The 14,696-nt window shown below is 47.7% G+C and overlaps 2 protein-coding genes across 2 annotated transcripts; one reads left to right on the forward strand and one right to left on the reverse strand.

The window, feature by feature from the left end:
- Positions 1 to 3,210: 3,210 nt before the first annotated feature.
- On the forward strand, positions 3,211 to 10,175 carry LOC136476973 (probable E3 ubiquitin-protein ligase ARI8). The gene is made up of 15 exons (XM_066474960.1): positions 3,211 to 3,489; positions 4,331 to 4,452; positions 5,056 to 5,158; positions 5,279 to 5,369; positions 5,852 to 6,024; positions 6,152 to 6,253; positions 6,357 to 6,445; positions 7,373 to 7,480; positions 7,563 to 7,653; positions 7,883 to 7,972; positions 8,456 to 8,503; positions 8,687 to 8,758; positions 8,855 to 8,948; positions 9,043 to 9,196; positions 9,454 to 10,175. Exons 1-15 carry the CDS (start codon positions 3,298 to 3,300, stop codon positions 9,707 to 9,709), a joined length of 1,785 nt encoding a protein of 594 aa, XP_066331057.1. The 5' UTR covers positions 3,211 to 3,297; the 3' UTR covers positions 9,710 to 10,175.
- Positions 10,176 to 10,319: 144 nt separating this feature from the next.
- Positions 10,320 to 12,872, reverse strand: LOC136476974 (calcium-dependent protein kinase 21-like). Its single transcript, XM_066474961.1, has 4 exons — positions 11,784 to 12,872; positions 11,560 to 11,712; positions 11,186 to 11,469; positions 10,320 to 11,119 (listed from the first exon to the last, which is right to left on the reverse strand). The coding sequence occupies exons 1-4, from the start codon at positions 12,745 to 12,747 to the stop codon at positions 10,772 to 10,774; spliced, it is 1,749 nt and encodes a 582-aa protein (XP_066331058.1). The 5' UTR covers positions 12,748 to 12,872; the 3' UTR covers positions 10,320 to 10,771.
- Positions 12,873 to 14,696: the final 1,824 nt, after the last annotated feature.

The following is a 14,696-nucleotide window of genomic DNA, read 5'->3' on the forward strand; positions in this document are numbered from 1 at the left end:
ACAACTGACCGGACGCATCGGTTCCTCTTGGACCAGCATCCGGTCACCTTGTGACCAGCGAGACTAACTCCTTTTCACCTCTAACTTCTTTACCCTTGCTCAAATGTGCCAACCACCAAGTGTATCACCTTGTGCATATGTGTTAGCATATTTTCACTAGATCCTAAATGCATATGCAAAGAGTTAGGGCATCTAGTGGCCCTTTGATAACCGCATTTCGATACGAGTTTCACTCCTCTTAATAGTACGGCTATCAAACCTAAATATGATCACACTCTCTAAGTGTCTTGATCATCAAAATAAAATAGCTCCTATGGTTTATACCTTTGCCTTGAGTTTTTTGTTTTTCTCTTTCTTCTTTCCAAGTTTAAGCACTTGATCATCATCATGGTATCATCATCATCATGCTATGATCTTCATTTGCTTCACCACTTGGAGTGTGCTACCTATCTCATGATCACTTGATAAACTAGGTTAGCACTTAGGGTTTCAACAATTTACCAAAACCAAACTAGAGCTTTCAGTTCCTTCGGGTAATCGGCGGAAGATATAGAATAGTAAGTAAATAATAGCGTGTACATTACTCACAGCGGAATTTCAGCAGAGAGTTTGCTTGGAAAGAAGCGCAGATGCCGCGTCGTCGAAGCCATGCGTCCCGGAGTTGATGGAGGGCGCTCCTCCGACGAGTGCCGGGACGTGAGCCTCCTCGTGGAGGTGTAGCACGCCGAGCTGGTCGGCGATGAAGTCTAGGCTTCCGAAGAGAAAGGCCTATGATGGCTCGAAGACGGGTGGAACTCGCATCCCAGCGGGTGAGAGTGCGGGAAACTCCAGCGGGTCAAAGCGAATCGTATCGCCCGAGCCCGCCACGGCGAGGGTGGCAGAAAAGTGGGCCATCTAATGACCAAAAAGTGTTGAACGTACAACGTCTTCCCCATGGACGGCGCCAACTGTCGGTGCAGAAAGTGACCAACTAGTGAATATTTGTAGTTTTATCGTACGTTGTGATTGGAGGTGGCCTAGCACTCAATGACACATGATTTATACTAGTTCAGGCAACGTGCCCTACGTCCAGTTTGGGTCAGTCAGTGACTTTATTCCTGAGCCTAGGTGCTCGAAGTCTGCAGTGGGGTTACAAACGAGAAGGAAAAAGATGGGGTGTACAAGAGGTTCGGTCGGCTCTGGTCGGAAGGGCCAAGAGCGACAGGAGCTACGCTATGAGCTAAGTGTTCAAGCGTGTGCTTGGGGTACGAATCCGACGGTTCTGTGGTTGTGAGCTGATGAACTCGATCGATGTTGGTTATCTTCAAGAAGGGCTCTCCTCTTTGTTGGAGGAGGCGTGTCCCCTTTTATAGATAAAGGGGATGATTTTACAAGTGAGAGGGTGAGGGTACGTATGCTACCAAGCCTTGTTGCCCATGCCGGCGGGTACAAGATAATGGTAAGCGCCTACAACACTGTTGATGTCACTGTAGAATGTCAGATGCATGCGGGAGGTCGTGCTGCCTTTTTTAGGGATGGTAAATGTCGGTACCTGCAAATACTGTTTGATACCTAGAGGCATGTGAGGAGTTTCACTATGTTCACCCGGTACGGTAAATCCTAGCGCTCATACCGCTATCGATGCCCAGAGGTACGTGGGGGCCTTACCGTATGGGAGTTTTAGTGGCCCCCTACAATACTACAGAGGGAGAGGTCGGCGCCTACAATACTATTTGTGTCAGGGTGGCTGCAGAGTACTGTTCCGTGCAGGGTATGGTCCCTGGTACAGTGGTTTTGACTTGTGAGCCTTGCCTTGCTTTTCTCCGCACGTCTTCTGGTTCCTACCGAGCGGGCGTCCTCGGTCGGATGGCTCCAGTCGACTCTAAGTGCGCCGGTCGGAGAAGAGCGATGAACAGGGTTCCTGCGAACCCGGGTCGGAGACGCGGGGTCGGAGTCGGAAGTAGTGTTTTGGGCCAGGCCTTCCGATCGGAGAGGCCGTCCGGAGGCGGCTGGAGTCGAAGCGAACGCTCCGGTCGGAGAGGTGGGCCGAAGTAGCCGACGAGCGGGCGTTGTTCCTCTTTGGCTAGACCTTCCGATCGGTGACTGGGCCGCCCTTCTGGCCTGTCATTTTAGACTCTTGGGCCGGCCCATGAGTTACGTGCTGTCTACTCGAGCCGAGCCTTGGCGTGGAAGCCGGTTCCCAAGGGACCCCGGGTTTATGAACCCGACACAACTAATCGATCGTGACCAAGATTGAGGATCTAATCTATCCGGACCGTTGGCTGCGCATAATGCACCGAGCCTAGTTGTCCCCTTGTGTCGTGATATTTGGGATTCGGCCAACATTAGAGACAATCAAGATTGATCAGCAAATCAATATACTAATTGAGCGGAATATTTCTTAAGGGAGATGAAGATGGTATAATTGAATCATCTCCCATATAAAAGTGTCGGCAGTGAAACTCAAATAAGTAGTATTGTAAGTCTCATGCTCTCTTTTATATCTATATTTTGAACTATCAACAACATGACGTTTGAACCATTTATATTAATAATTTGCGGATGTTTTCAATTCAATCTTCAAATTTATTTAAAACTTATCGTGTTATTTACTTCATGTATATTGAATTACATTGAAAATTGTTTAATTGTTACCGAATTGCTAACAGCCTGTTCGGGAGGCCGTATCGTATCGTGGATTATTTACTGCTGGCTGGTTTGGTGTGAGAGAAAAACACTATTCTCAACTAGAAATTTACGATCGTTTACGAGCAAACGAACAAGCTGTAAATTGTTTTACCGAATTGAATGCAGTTTTTTTTTGGCGGCATATTCTTAGATAAAATCATAGATCCGCCTCAGAGTGTTTATATTTTAAGTCCAAGCATGTTCTTGACATTTCCTTTAAAACAAACAACTACTACTCGGAGCAAGTGTACTTACTTCATTTTGAGTTTTTATTTATAGCAACACAACGGCACAAAATAAATGGAGTTTTAAACGCGAATCAAACGGGTCAAATCAATTGTGTGAAGAAAACGAAGAAGAGGCTTAAGCTTTTAACCCCGTTTGCTTTTCCCAAATCACCCTTCCTCCCGCGGCACAGAAAACCCAAAAGAAACGCCGTTAAAAACGCGCCCCACGACTCGGGCACGCAACTCTCTCTGCCGATCTCCGCATCCCCCCGCCCCCCCCCCCCCCCCCCCCCCCCCCCCCCCCCCCCCCCCACCATCCCCCCCTCTTGGCCTCTCCCTCCCAGGCCCGCCGGAACCCTAGCCTCCCCGCCCCGCCCGATCGCCGGATTCGTGCCGCGGCTGGATGGACTCCGATGTGGAGATGAACGCCGCCAGCGACGAGGAGGTGATGGACGACGAGGACTACTACGACTACTGCGACAGCGACATGGGCGACGACGACGGCGGGAGCGAGGAGGAGGAGCTGGTGGCCGGGGACTACGACGAGGGCATCGAGGCCGAGGGGACCGACGAGGTGGTGTCTAGGCGCGAGCAGGTGAGGCCGATGCTGCGAGCATGAGGCGTATAGGGCCGTGTGCGGTGCTTAGAATGTTTAGTTATCTCCTGAATCCTTGGGGTTTGAGTTCGGATGTGTTGGAATAGGCTGAAAAGCTTGCGTGCTCCTACCGGAATGGAATGGTTTTTTAGTGATGTGTGATATGTCAGTGAGCTGGGGATTTTCATATGTGATATGCCAGTAACCTGGGGATTTGGGCGATCAGTGCATGAGCACTATAGTGGTAGCGATTTTTTAGTGATATGTGATGTCAGTGAGCTGGGGATTTTCATGTGATATGTGACATGTCAGTGAGCTGGGGATTTTTGCGATCAGTGCATGTACTGGAGCACTAGAGTGGTAGCGATGTAAGGTAGCGGGTTAGATCAATTCATTCTTAAATCAGTGGAATGTTAGATCGGTTCATAGACTTTTATTAGAACTGGTGGCCTGCTGCAAATTGATGATCATTTCAGTGCTGTGGCTGCTGATGCCTGCTTTATATGCACCGCTGAGTATTGATTTGTGTCATTGTGTGGTCTGAATTTGGCTTAAAAGTAGCACTGCAGAAGCTTCCTTTGCTTCTTAATCTGAGTATTGATTTGTGTGGGCTGAATTGGGCTTAAAAGTAGCACTGCATGAGCTTCCTTTGCTTCTTAATCAACTGTTAGTATCACGGTCCTAGATGAGTGATGTACCGCCTCTTGTAGGCTCTGTCAAGCATCCTAGATGAGTGATCACGCTTGGTCTCTTTGTGTTGCTTTGCTCTTCTGCCCATATTTTTGCTCCATGTGATACTCTTGAGTTTTGCTAAAAGGGGAGTTGCATTTGCTATTAACAGACATTTGTGGTTTTAAACGAAGAAGTTATATCTGAGCGTCAAGAGGAAGATGTAAGCAAGGTATCTGCCGTGTTGTTGATCACAAGGGAAGAGGCGTGTGCCCTCCTGCACCACTACAAATGGTGAGTTTGTTATGTCAGTGCTCCATCAAATATTCTTTTCTGAAGGCAGCAAACTCTTAACAACCTTGTAATGTAATGGCATTTATCCTTATTATACTGTATGTTAGTACACAGTCACTGAAATCAGGTACTCATGTCTATATCTTTGAACACAGTATCATACCACAGTATGTGTAGGTCACTATGTTGTTTCTTGTTTTTAATTACTTCCCAAGGTGCTGACAGCCCCGCCTTTTTATTGTTGAAAGTTCCTCTATCAAGCTCGAGATAGAACCTGTAAATATTCTCTCAAAATACTCTGGAAAGGACATTGCATGATATGTACCATATGCTAATCATGGCAATGATTTTCTATTTTTCCATATGTTTGCGTCTATACATGAGATATCAAGAAAACTGCTACCTTCAGTTTGATCCTACTAATTTTCCCTGTTTTTGGTTGTTCGCAAAAGCTAGTGCACACTTTATGCACTTGGATATATTTAGAATGATAAAACTAAATCTGCGCTAGAAGCAATGCACTGACATTTTCTTATTGCTAGATGGTGTGGAAGTGGAATTAATGTACATCTGCGCCCTGTGTGTTCTGTATTCACTATGCAGGAACATCAGCAAGTTGAGTGACGAATGGTTTGCAGATGAAGAAAAAGTCCGCCATACTGTTGGCTTACTTTTGAATGGAAATCATGAGCCTCACTCTAGGAAGGCAAGATTTATATTTCATATTTTTATGCTTTTTTTTCATCAAAGCAGCATGTGTAATATGGTAGAACCTTTGGCTCTGGCATATATTCATAATTTCTTCTAACAATCTTTTTGGTTGCAGCTAACTTGTGGAATATGTTTTGAAGGGTATTCTTCTGATATGATGAGCTCCGCTGGTTGTGCTCATTTTTATTGCCATGAATGTTGGGAAGGTCTCCCTTCCTTCCTCCCTTGTTATTGCTCTTTATGCTTGCATGATTAGGTTCTGTTGTCATTGTTTGACTGGTCAAATTTATGTTTTAACTTGACTACCCACAAGCATGTTTTGTGATCCTTTGATTGTGATAATACTAAATGTTTAGTATTATGCATGCCCCTATATATTCTACATAAGATAGAATGATATTGAAGCAGATCATGTCTAGTTTTGTATATTACCCAGAAATCTAAATGTAGTATAAACTTTTTTCTGTTTTCTTCTGTAACGCCATAGAACTACATTAGACACATCAGAGTAAATTTCCTAATGTCAATATGAATGACATAAACATCAGGTTTTTCTGGTGCCTTCTATATGTTAAGTATCGCTTCTGCTGGTAACATTCATCGTATGACTATCCTGTTTTCCCTTGTACGTGACTATCTCCCTCCTAATAAAGGGGGGATTTCTGATGGATCAATTTAAATTTTGTAGGCTACATTAGCGCTGCAATAGGTGGTGGTCCAGGATGTTTGTCATTGAGATGTCCTGATCCATCATGTAGTGCTATGGTTCTTCAAGGGATGATTAATGAATTAGCTAAAGATGAGGATAAAGAAAAATATGCACGATTTCTCTTACGTGCATATGTTGAAGGTAGCAAGAAGGTAATAGGTTTTAACAATTTGACCGATTCTCCAATTTCACAGTTCTTTGGGCCTGCCTTGTTTTTACACCGCTTTGGCATCATGTTCTCTCACCGTAAACTCAATTGTGAAACCTCATTTCATGCAGACTAAATGGTGTCCAGCTCCTGACTGTACATGTGCTGTGGAGTTTCTTGGTGATGAAAACTATGATGTCTCATGCAATTGCAAGTTCAGCTTTTGCTGGAATGTATGATGGTTCCATTCTTCTAATGATTTTATGCTTTTGTTTTCACGAGTCCTAGGGATCAAGCATCTAAGGCTTCATCAATATCCATTACTCTTGTTTGCAGTGCACTGAGGAAGCTCATCGACCAGTGAACTGTGAGACTGTTTCTAAGTGGATATTAAAGAACAGTGCAGAATCTGAAAACATGAACTGGTTCGTTGCAGGTTCAACACTAGCGTTTGATGTGGTTTTCAAGTTTCGGTTTTTGTTGATACTATATTTTAGTTAAGACAGGGCATATAGATAAGGAGTTCCTTTAATTTTTTTGGAAGATACAACCTATTTCAACTTTCTACTTTCTGATTTTGATTATTTGTTTTGTAATGTGCCATTTATCAGTTCAGACTAAGCACAGTGATAACTAGTTCCTGTGTGGTTGGAGCTTCATATCCTATTTCACCAAACTTTTAGCAATTTATTCAACAATGTAAATGTCACAGTCCTGGAACTATTCACCTTGACTGCTGACAATAAGTGAGATGGTGAAAAAAATTGTGCTTAAAGTTAGTTGTTCAGGTTCACAGGCTTTTATTACCATTTTTTAAGCGATTTAAATTGACTTGGAAGTGGGTGGGGAAGCCACGACAAATATTTCTGTGAGGTTGAATCATAGGTGTCATCAACTATGAAAAATATCCTAGTAATTCTAATATAGTTTTAAGATAGCTTTTTTTTTTTACTGTAACTTGCATGGGATTAATAAGCTTTGTTGTTACTGCTGCTGTAGATTGAGGATAGCTAGATTTTTTTCTCTCTGAACATGTAGGAGAGTTGCGTATCATTATATTAAGAAGATGATGAGGTAGCTAGTTTGATTTAAGTGGATTATAGAGGTTTTGGATTGATTTAATTTTCATCTATTTGCCTTGTTTTTTTTCTTGAAAAAAGCCCTAACTAGGCACAAGCAACCAAGATGCTGTTCAACTTGAACTTTGCATTACCTGTACTAGATTCACATATCATTCAGATAGAGATAGTGTGTCAATGTGTTTAGCTGATAATTGTGATTGTTTTTATTTTATTCCTTATGGCACTCCAAATTGCATGAAAAGGTTTGTTATGTTGTGTTCATCTTTTCAGGATACTGGCTAATTCTAAGCCCTGTCCAAAGTGCAAACGACCAATAGAGAAAAACCAGGGATGCATGCATATGACATGCACCCCTCCTTGCAAATTCGAATTTTGCTGGTATAGTTCACTCACTGCTTGAAAGAATTAATATACATGCCTTGTTTATCTTCTTTTGTCTGAGGTTCTTTGGACATTCTAGGTTATGTCTAGGCGCATGGTCAGATCATGGAGAGAGAACAGGTGGCTTTTATGCTTGCAATCGTTATGAATCAGCAAAGAAAGAGGGAGTTGTATGTCTTCTCTTTACTTCATGCATTTCAGAGAAATCCTTTTGTAGAACCCTAGTATAATTGTAATATTATTTCTGCCACTACTGCTACAATGGGATTAGAAGCCTGTGTTTGGTGGGTGAACAGCAGCTCATCTTTGGGATGTTGTGATTTTCTGTGGTGCTGGATGCTATGTTCTTTTGATTTCCAAGAATGTTTTCTTCTTGAACTTAAATTGCTTCTGTTGCAGTATGATGAGACTGAAGCAAGGAGGGAAAGAGCTAAGAACTCTCTTGAGAGATATATGCATTACTATGAACGCTGGGCATCCAATCAGACAGTACGTTCAAGTACCTTAGTTCGATGTACATAAGTTTCAAAATACATCTGTTTTGTGCTCATAATGTAATGTTTGAACCTTCTCTTTTGTTGTGCTGCTACTCTAATATAATGCCAGCTATAGTTCTTGCCTTCTTGGTGGGATACCCATTTCAGTATTATGTTGGTTGTGCATAAGAAGAGTAATGTCTTAACCAAATAAGAAGAGTAATGTCTTAACCAAATATGCTTTGAGGTTGTTCGAGGGTTTGTTTCGTGATTATTTCCTCAGTCAAAAAATAATCGCGTTGCCTTCTGTACGTGCATTATCTGATTATTTCATGGCTATCAATATGCTTATTGGCAGTCAACGATATATTTTTATTCCTGATGTTCTTGATCTCCGGTGCATTTTTATGCTTCAGTATTTAGATGCTTTCATTTCATAATGTATATTTTGAACTGAGCGCATTAATTTCTGTTCTCATGTTTGCCTTTATTGCAGTCGAGGCAGAAGGCCCAAGCAGATCTGCTAAAAGCGGAAAAGGATCAGGTGAGAAAATAAATCATGTTATGGGCCTTAAGGGCTCTCAGCGTGCCATGTAGAAGTTTCTCTGCTTGTCATTCTTTTCTGTATTAGCTGCTGTGCTAGACTATATTTTAGTCTTGCTTGCCCTAACTCTTCTTCCATGATGGACCAACTATAATGCTGTTTCCCTGTTCCTCTGTGCCACAGCTTGCAAATTTAACTGATATTTTCGGGATACCAGAGACCCAGCTTAAGTTCATAATTGAAGCTTGGTCACAGGTTTGCCATCATAAATTTTATATTATGGTTTCAATGGGTTTTATGATTTACAAATGTTCTTATATCAGATGCTTTCACCACTCTATTGTACATCAGATTATAGAATGCAGGCGAGTGCTGAAATGGACATATTCTTATGGCTACTATCTGGATGATAAGGTCAAGAGTGAATTTTTTGAGTATCTGCAAGGTTTGTTATTTCTATTTCATGTTGACATTATTACTGGGTTTATAATTGCTTGTGGGAACTCTTGGAACATCAGTGAATTCTATGTATTTGACAGGTGAGGCTGAGTCTGGCTTGGAACGTCTGCATCAGTGCGCTGAGAAAGACTTGCAAAATTTTTTGCCTTCTGTGAAATCAGACAGCACTGAAACGACGGCACCTACACTGGATGAATTTAGTGAATTCCGCGTGAAGCTTGCTGGGCTCACAAGGTAGTAAATTCACCATGCTGTCCACCTTTTTGTTGATATGACTACTACCTCTGATCTCTAAAGCATGATGTTTTAACAAAACAAATAGGCAGAAACAAGTGATTTAGTATGTCTAAAATGTCATTTAGCATGATTCGCTCCATAATTTCAGTTATGCTCTGTTTTTTGCTTGTTTTCGTGGACCCTACATCATAGAAGGATGTTTTGGAGTCTTCCATCATTACTCTAATTTTACCAGTGAGCTTTGTTTACTGCAGCGTTACCCGGAATTACTTTGAGAACCTTGTTCAAGCTTTGGAAGCTGGGTTGGAGGATGTCCGCGCCACTGCCCAGGCTGCTGGTACATCCAGCGCTGCCACCAGCTCCAAGAAAGGAGGAACTAAATCCAAGAAGAAGCAGCACACTAAGCCATCATCTGACCACACTGATGATGGGTGGCCCTGCGAGCGTTGCACATTTCTTAACCCTGCCTCAGTGGATGTGTGCAGCGTCTGCGAAAAGAGTAGGTACTAGATGATGGAATAGCTCAAAGGCAGGCACCCCAAGAAAAGCTCAAAGTTCATGAGAAGAGGAGGGGCGCTTTAGATCTAGCATCAGATGCTGAGCTTCCAGCAGCAGCAATGGTGTACAGAGAGTTATTTGAGGGCCTCAAATGGTTGGAAACGGAGTGGAGGCACAAATGGTTACATGTGTGTGTGTGTGTGTGTGTGTGGGGGGGGGGGGGGGGGGGGGGGGGGTTCATTTGGTTTTCTAGTTCGTTTCTGTTGTACCTTGTAAATATTAGATGTGAAGTGGTAACCTGTGTGTCATGTGGTGGGTTTTGCATCTGACCAATCTGTGAAATTAAATTTCACGAATCTGATGGGAGGTAGCTCTGTTTATCCCCTCGTAATTGCGGGCAGGGCTTTTGTCTATTATTCAAGGACTTATAAACTATGGTTACTTGCCATCTGCTAGTGCTGGTCAATATTACTTCAAAGCCGAACATCGCGTGATATATGTTTTCCCATATACTGTCACGGTGTCACCTCTACCGTATGCTCGCCTCTTTTACCCATCCGTTCCTGGAGTAATAGGAAACTTTGGATTTCATTTCAACTTGCTCATAGGCTGGGTAGAAATTGTTTGAAAAGTTGGCTGAAGTTGTTATTCATTTGAATATACTCGTATGCTTATCGGTTATTGGTGAAATGTTTGAAAGTGGCTGTTGGCCACCATACAAGGGCTTGATGTAGGAAACCAGGCGTTAGATATGATGATGAAGAAACGCTGAAACGGTTGTCGGTCGGTTTTACAAGTTTTCTACAGGTTTCAGTTTGCAAATCCGTTCTCAGCTTTGCTTCAGCTTCTGAAATCGAAATTGTGCGCTGCGCCCGTTGTGCACTCGTTCTTTTGTAAATTTTGAATTTGAAATTGTAAATGCAGTTCTAATTACCCAACGAATTGAAAATGATTTTCTGTCAGATGGGCAGCAGCAGCCGTACATGCAAGCGTTTATCCCTTTTGCACCGCAGTTCTAATCAAGAAGCGCCGAGCCCGTGGATCGTAGATGTTGGTGGTGGCGAATCGCGATCGTCACGACATGTCCTTGCAGAGCTTGCGGCTGAGGCTGCTGAAGTTGGCCCTGGAGTACTGGCGGGAGCCGTTCCTCCAGTCGGTGCCGGACTTCATCATGAGCTCGAACTCCTGGTAGCTGATGCGGCCGTCCTGGTCGGTGTCGACGTCGCGGATGATGTCGAGGATGGCCTGGTCGTTGGGGCCCAGCTCCTCCCTCAGCTCCTCCGGCTCGATGAAGCCGCTGCCGTCCTTGTCGAAGTACCTGAACGCCGACGCCAGGTACTCGTCGTTGCTCATCTTCTTGAGGTGCAGCGACACCGTCACGAACTCGTCGCAGTCCAGCGTGCCGTTGCCGTCCGTGTCGGCCTGCAGGGATGCATGTCCATCATCCGGTCTGAAGGAAGGAAGGAAGCGACCAAGCAAAGCACTCACGGCCTCGAGGAGCATCCTGATCTCCGACTCCGGGACGGGCTGGCCGTTGATGTGGAGGCCCTCCATGAGCTCCTCCAGCGTGAGGTTGCCGTTGTGGTCCTTGTCCATGAGGTGGAACATCTGCACGTACTTGTCCAGCTCCTCCACCGGCAGGTTCCGTGCCACCACGCCCAGCGCCTTCTTCTTGAACTTGTTCATGGCGGAGAACTGCTGCAGCCGGGCGCGCACGGCCTCGCCCAGCGACACGTTCGGCGCCGTGTCCGCGTTCTTCAGCCACGGGTGCTCTGCATGCCGTTGCAATTGCAAGCGCCCCAACAGCATCAGTGCCGCGCATTCTCTGCATTCACCGGAGGCTAGGACGATCGGTGGCTTACCAAGCACCTGCCTCGCCGTGAGGCGGGTGGAGGGGTCGGGGTCGAGCATCCGGCGGATGAGGTCCTTGGCGTTGGCGGACACCCTCGGCCATGGCTCCCGGTTGAAGTCGATGACGCCGCGGAGGACCGCCTGCGCGATCTTCTCGTCGTTGTCTGCATGCATTGTTCAGATCAGAACCGGATCGGAGGACGAAGTGAAAGCATGCACGCCGCCTACGGCCTACCTCCCCAGAATGGCGGGACGCCGCAGAGGAGGATGTAGAGGATGACTCCGGCGCTCCAGATGTCCACCTCCGGCCCGTAGTTCCGCTTCAGCACCTCCGGCGCCATGTAGTACGCGCTCCCCACCACCTCCGTGAACCGATCGCCGGGGCTGAAGAAGACGGAGAGGCCGAAGTCGATGACCTTGAGCGGGGAGTCCTCCGACTTGTTGGCGAACAGGAAGTTCTCGGGCTTGAGGTCCCTGTGGATGACCCCGTTGGAGTGGCACAGCCGCACGACGTCGACGATGGTGCCGAACACGCCCGCCGCGGCGCGCTCCGAGTAGTGGCCACGCGCGACGATGCGGTCGAACAGCTCCCCGCCCTCGCAGAGCTCCATGACGAGGTGCACCGCGCCGCCGCCGGCGTCCTCGCAGCACGCCTCGCGGAGACGCACCACGGCCGCGCCGCCGCGGGACGACATGCGCCGCATGATGGCCACCTCCCGCTGCACGTCCGCCGCGTGCGCCGCCGCCGCCGCGTCCTGCTGCCCGGCCGCGGCCGGGGGCGCTCCGGCCGGTCCGTGGGGACCGGCGGCGTTCCCGGCCCCGGCCCCGGCCCGCGGGCGGCGGACGCCGGCACCGCCGCCGCCGCCGCGGGGCCGGCGGTGCCTCCGGATGGTCTTGCACGCGAGTGCCTCCCCCGTGGCGGCGTCCCGGCAGCGGCGCGTGACACCGAACTCGCCGCGCCCCAGCTCCCGGCCCAGCACGTAGCGGCGCGCGAACTCGGCCGCGGTGGTCCGGACCACCAGCGGCCCGGCGTCAGCGTCGTTCTTGCGCGGGGATGGGGACGGGGACGTGGAGGCGACGGAGCTGGCGCCGCCGTCGCTGGAGCGGTCGTCGCGGTCGCGCTCGGTGACGGGGAGGACGAAGGAGATGCGGCCGCGCAGCTTCCGCGAGCAGGCGAAGGCGGAGTAGCAGCCCCCCATGGGTTCGGCGGGGCCACGGCCACCTCGCCTCGGCCTCGGCGCGTGCGTGCGTGCGTGCGCGGGGACGCTGGGCTGGGCTACGCTTGTTGTCTTTGCTTGCTCTGCGGGTCAGAAGCTCCCCCTCCACCTCGTTCGGTTCGCCGCGAGCCTCGCGGCGGTGCCCGTGCCTGCTATCCCTATTCTATTCGTGGCAGCCCAGCGGCGGCCGCATGCGTTATTAACGGTGCGTGCGAGGTTTGTGTCATGTGTACTCGAATAGGAATACAGTTGGATTGCGTGACATGTGCCGTTGTGCGCGACGTTCCCACGTGCGCAAAAGCCATTGAGGACCGATATGGATCCATTATTCATTGGCCCTATTGTGTTCTTCTTGAACTCTAAGTGTGATTTTACCTCTATTTTTTTTTCACTTTGTGTTTTTACCTATGCTTTTCCAAAACGAAGGTTCAATTTACCCATACTCCGTGAATAACAGGTAACAGTATTAAAAAAGTTGAAAGATGACATGTTTACCCTTCCGAATATTGCGTTTTTGCCCCTATTTCAAACCGCAATTGTGATTTTACCCCTATTTTCTTTCACTTTGTGTTTTTACCCCTACTTTTTCAAAACGAAGGCTCCGTTTACCCCAATTCTTAACTCAGTTATCTACATCCGGATCAAAGCAATTAAAAATTAACAAAAGCCCTGTGAAAACATAAACTTACCCCTTATCTCTTGGTCGTCTCTCTCAGGGTCGTCTCTCTCAATGCTAGCAGGCAGCGGGCGGCTGGGTGCGGCGGCGGTGGCGGTGGAAGTACAGTGTCGGGCCGTCGGGCGGGCGCGGCGAGCGGGCGCGTGCGGCCAGGCGGAGGAAGCGGCGAGGGCGCGCGCGGCTTAGCTTGACGTGGGCGCGTAGCCAGGCACGCGACTCTGCTTGGCGTGGGCGCGCGCGGCTTGGCCAGCGTTGCGAGCGCGCCTCTCGTGAAAGCAGCCGACCATGGAGCCGAAGACCCGCCTCTCTCTCTCAACTCTAGCGGATGGCTGGGTGCAGCGGCGGCGGACGGCCAACAGCGGGCCCGTCGGGCGGTTTGCGGCGAGTGGGCGTGTGTGGCCAGGCAATGGAGCCCGAGACTGACAGGTCCAGAGCTATGATTTACCTGGATCTGTCAGTCTCCGGCTCCATTGCCTGGCCGCACACGCCCACTCGCCGCACACCGCCCGACGGGCCCACTGATGGCCTTTCGCCGCCGCCGCACCCAGCCATCCGCTAGAGTTGAGAGAGAGAGGCGGGTCTTTGGCTCCATGGTCGGCTGCTTTCACGAGACGCGCGCTCGCGACGCCGGCCAAGTCGCGCGCTCCCGCGCCAAGCAGAGCTGCGTGCCTGGCCCGCTGTTGGCCTTCCGCCGCCGCCGCACCCAGCCATCCGCTAGAGTTTGACAGTAATAGCATATGAGTTAGACTGAACAACAGTACCATCAAAAAGACTACTATTCCACATAGTGAGGAGGCCTCCAGAAGCACCAACAAAAGGGAAGTAGGCAAATTGATCCGAGTTTCTTGGGTAAAATTTCTTAATGTAGAAACTGTCAAAGGTTTCTCTTTTAGTTTCTTGTAAGCAGAGCACTTGGCAGGCACTTTCATTAATTTTGTCTTTTATTGCATCCCATTTCTCTTGAGAATTTATTCCTCTTACATTCCAAAAAAGAATCTTACTGAATCCATTATTGTTGCTACTATCCATTATCACTATTAAGGGAAGGAGAGACAGGTTTGAACAACCAAGTGTCAAACAAGACAACCATCTTTTCATAGTGAGAGTGGGATAAAAAGGAGAAAAGTGCAGGAGGATAAGAACAGATAAAATCTCAACATATAAGCAAAATCACCACTTAGATTAAAGGACATAAGGACATTGTCTGCAGGAAAGCTCCTGATGGTGCTGAGACACCTGATACAGGCATACAAGT

Source organism: Miscanthus floridulus, chromosome 8 (genome assembly GCF_019320115.1).
Source record: "Miscanthus floridulus cultivar M001 chromosome 8, ASM1932011v1, whole genome shotgun sequence".
NCBI classification, from domain to species: Eukaryota; Viridiplantae; Streptophyta; class Magnoliopsida; order Poales; family Poaceae; genus Miscanthus; species Miscanthus floridulus.

Excerpts from the sequence above, each read along its gene's own strand:
- LOC136476973 (XM_066474960.1), top strand. The coding sequence starts at position 3,298 with ATGGACTCCGATGTGGAGATGAACGCCGCCAGCGACGAGGAGGTGATG. Across the intron at positions 7,654-7,882 it reads CAGCAAAGAAAGAGGGAGTT|TATGATGAGACTGAAGCAAG; the intron begins GTATGTCTTCTC and ends CTTCTGTTGCAG. Across the intron at positions 7,973-8,455 it reads GCTGGGCATCCAATCAGACA|TCGAGGCAGAAGGCCCAAGC; the intron begins GTACGTTCAAGT and ends CCTTTATTGCAG.
- LOC136476974 (XM_066474961.1), bottom strand. The coding sequence starts at position 12,747 with ATGGGGGGCTGCTACTCCGCCTTCGCCTGCTCGCGGAAGCTGCGCGGC. Across the intron at positions 11,470-11,559 it reads CACGGCGAGGCAGGTGCTTG|AGCACCCGTGGCTGAAGAAC; the intron begins GTAAGCCACCGA and ends AACGGCATGCAG. Across the intron at positions 11,120-11,185 it reads TCAGGATGCTCCTCGAGGCC|GCCGACACGGACGGCAACGG; the intron begins GTGAGTGCTTTG and ends GCATCCCTGCAG.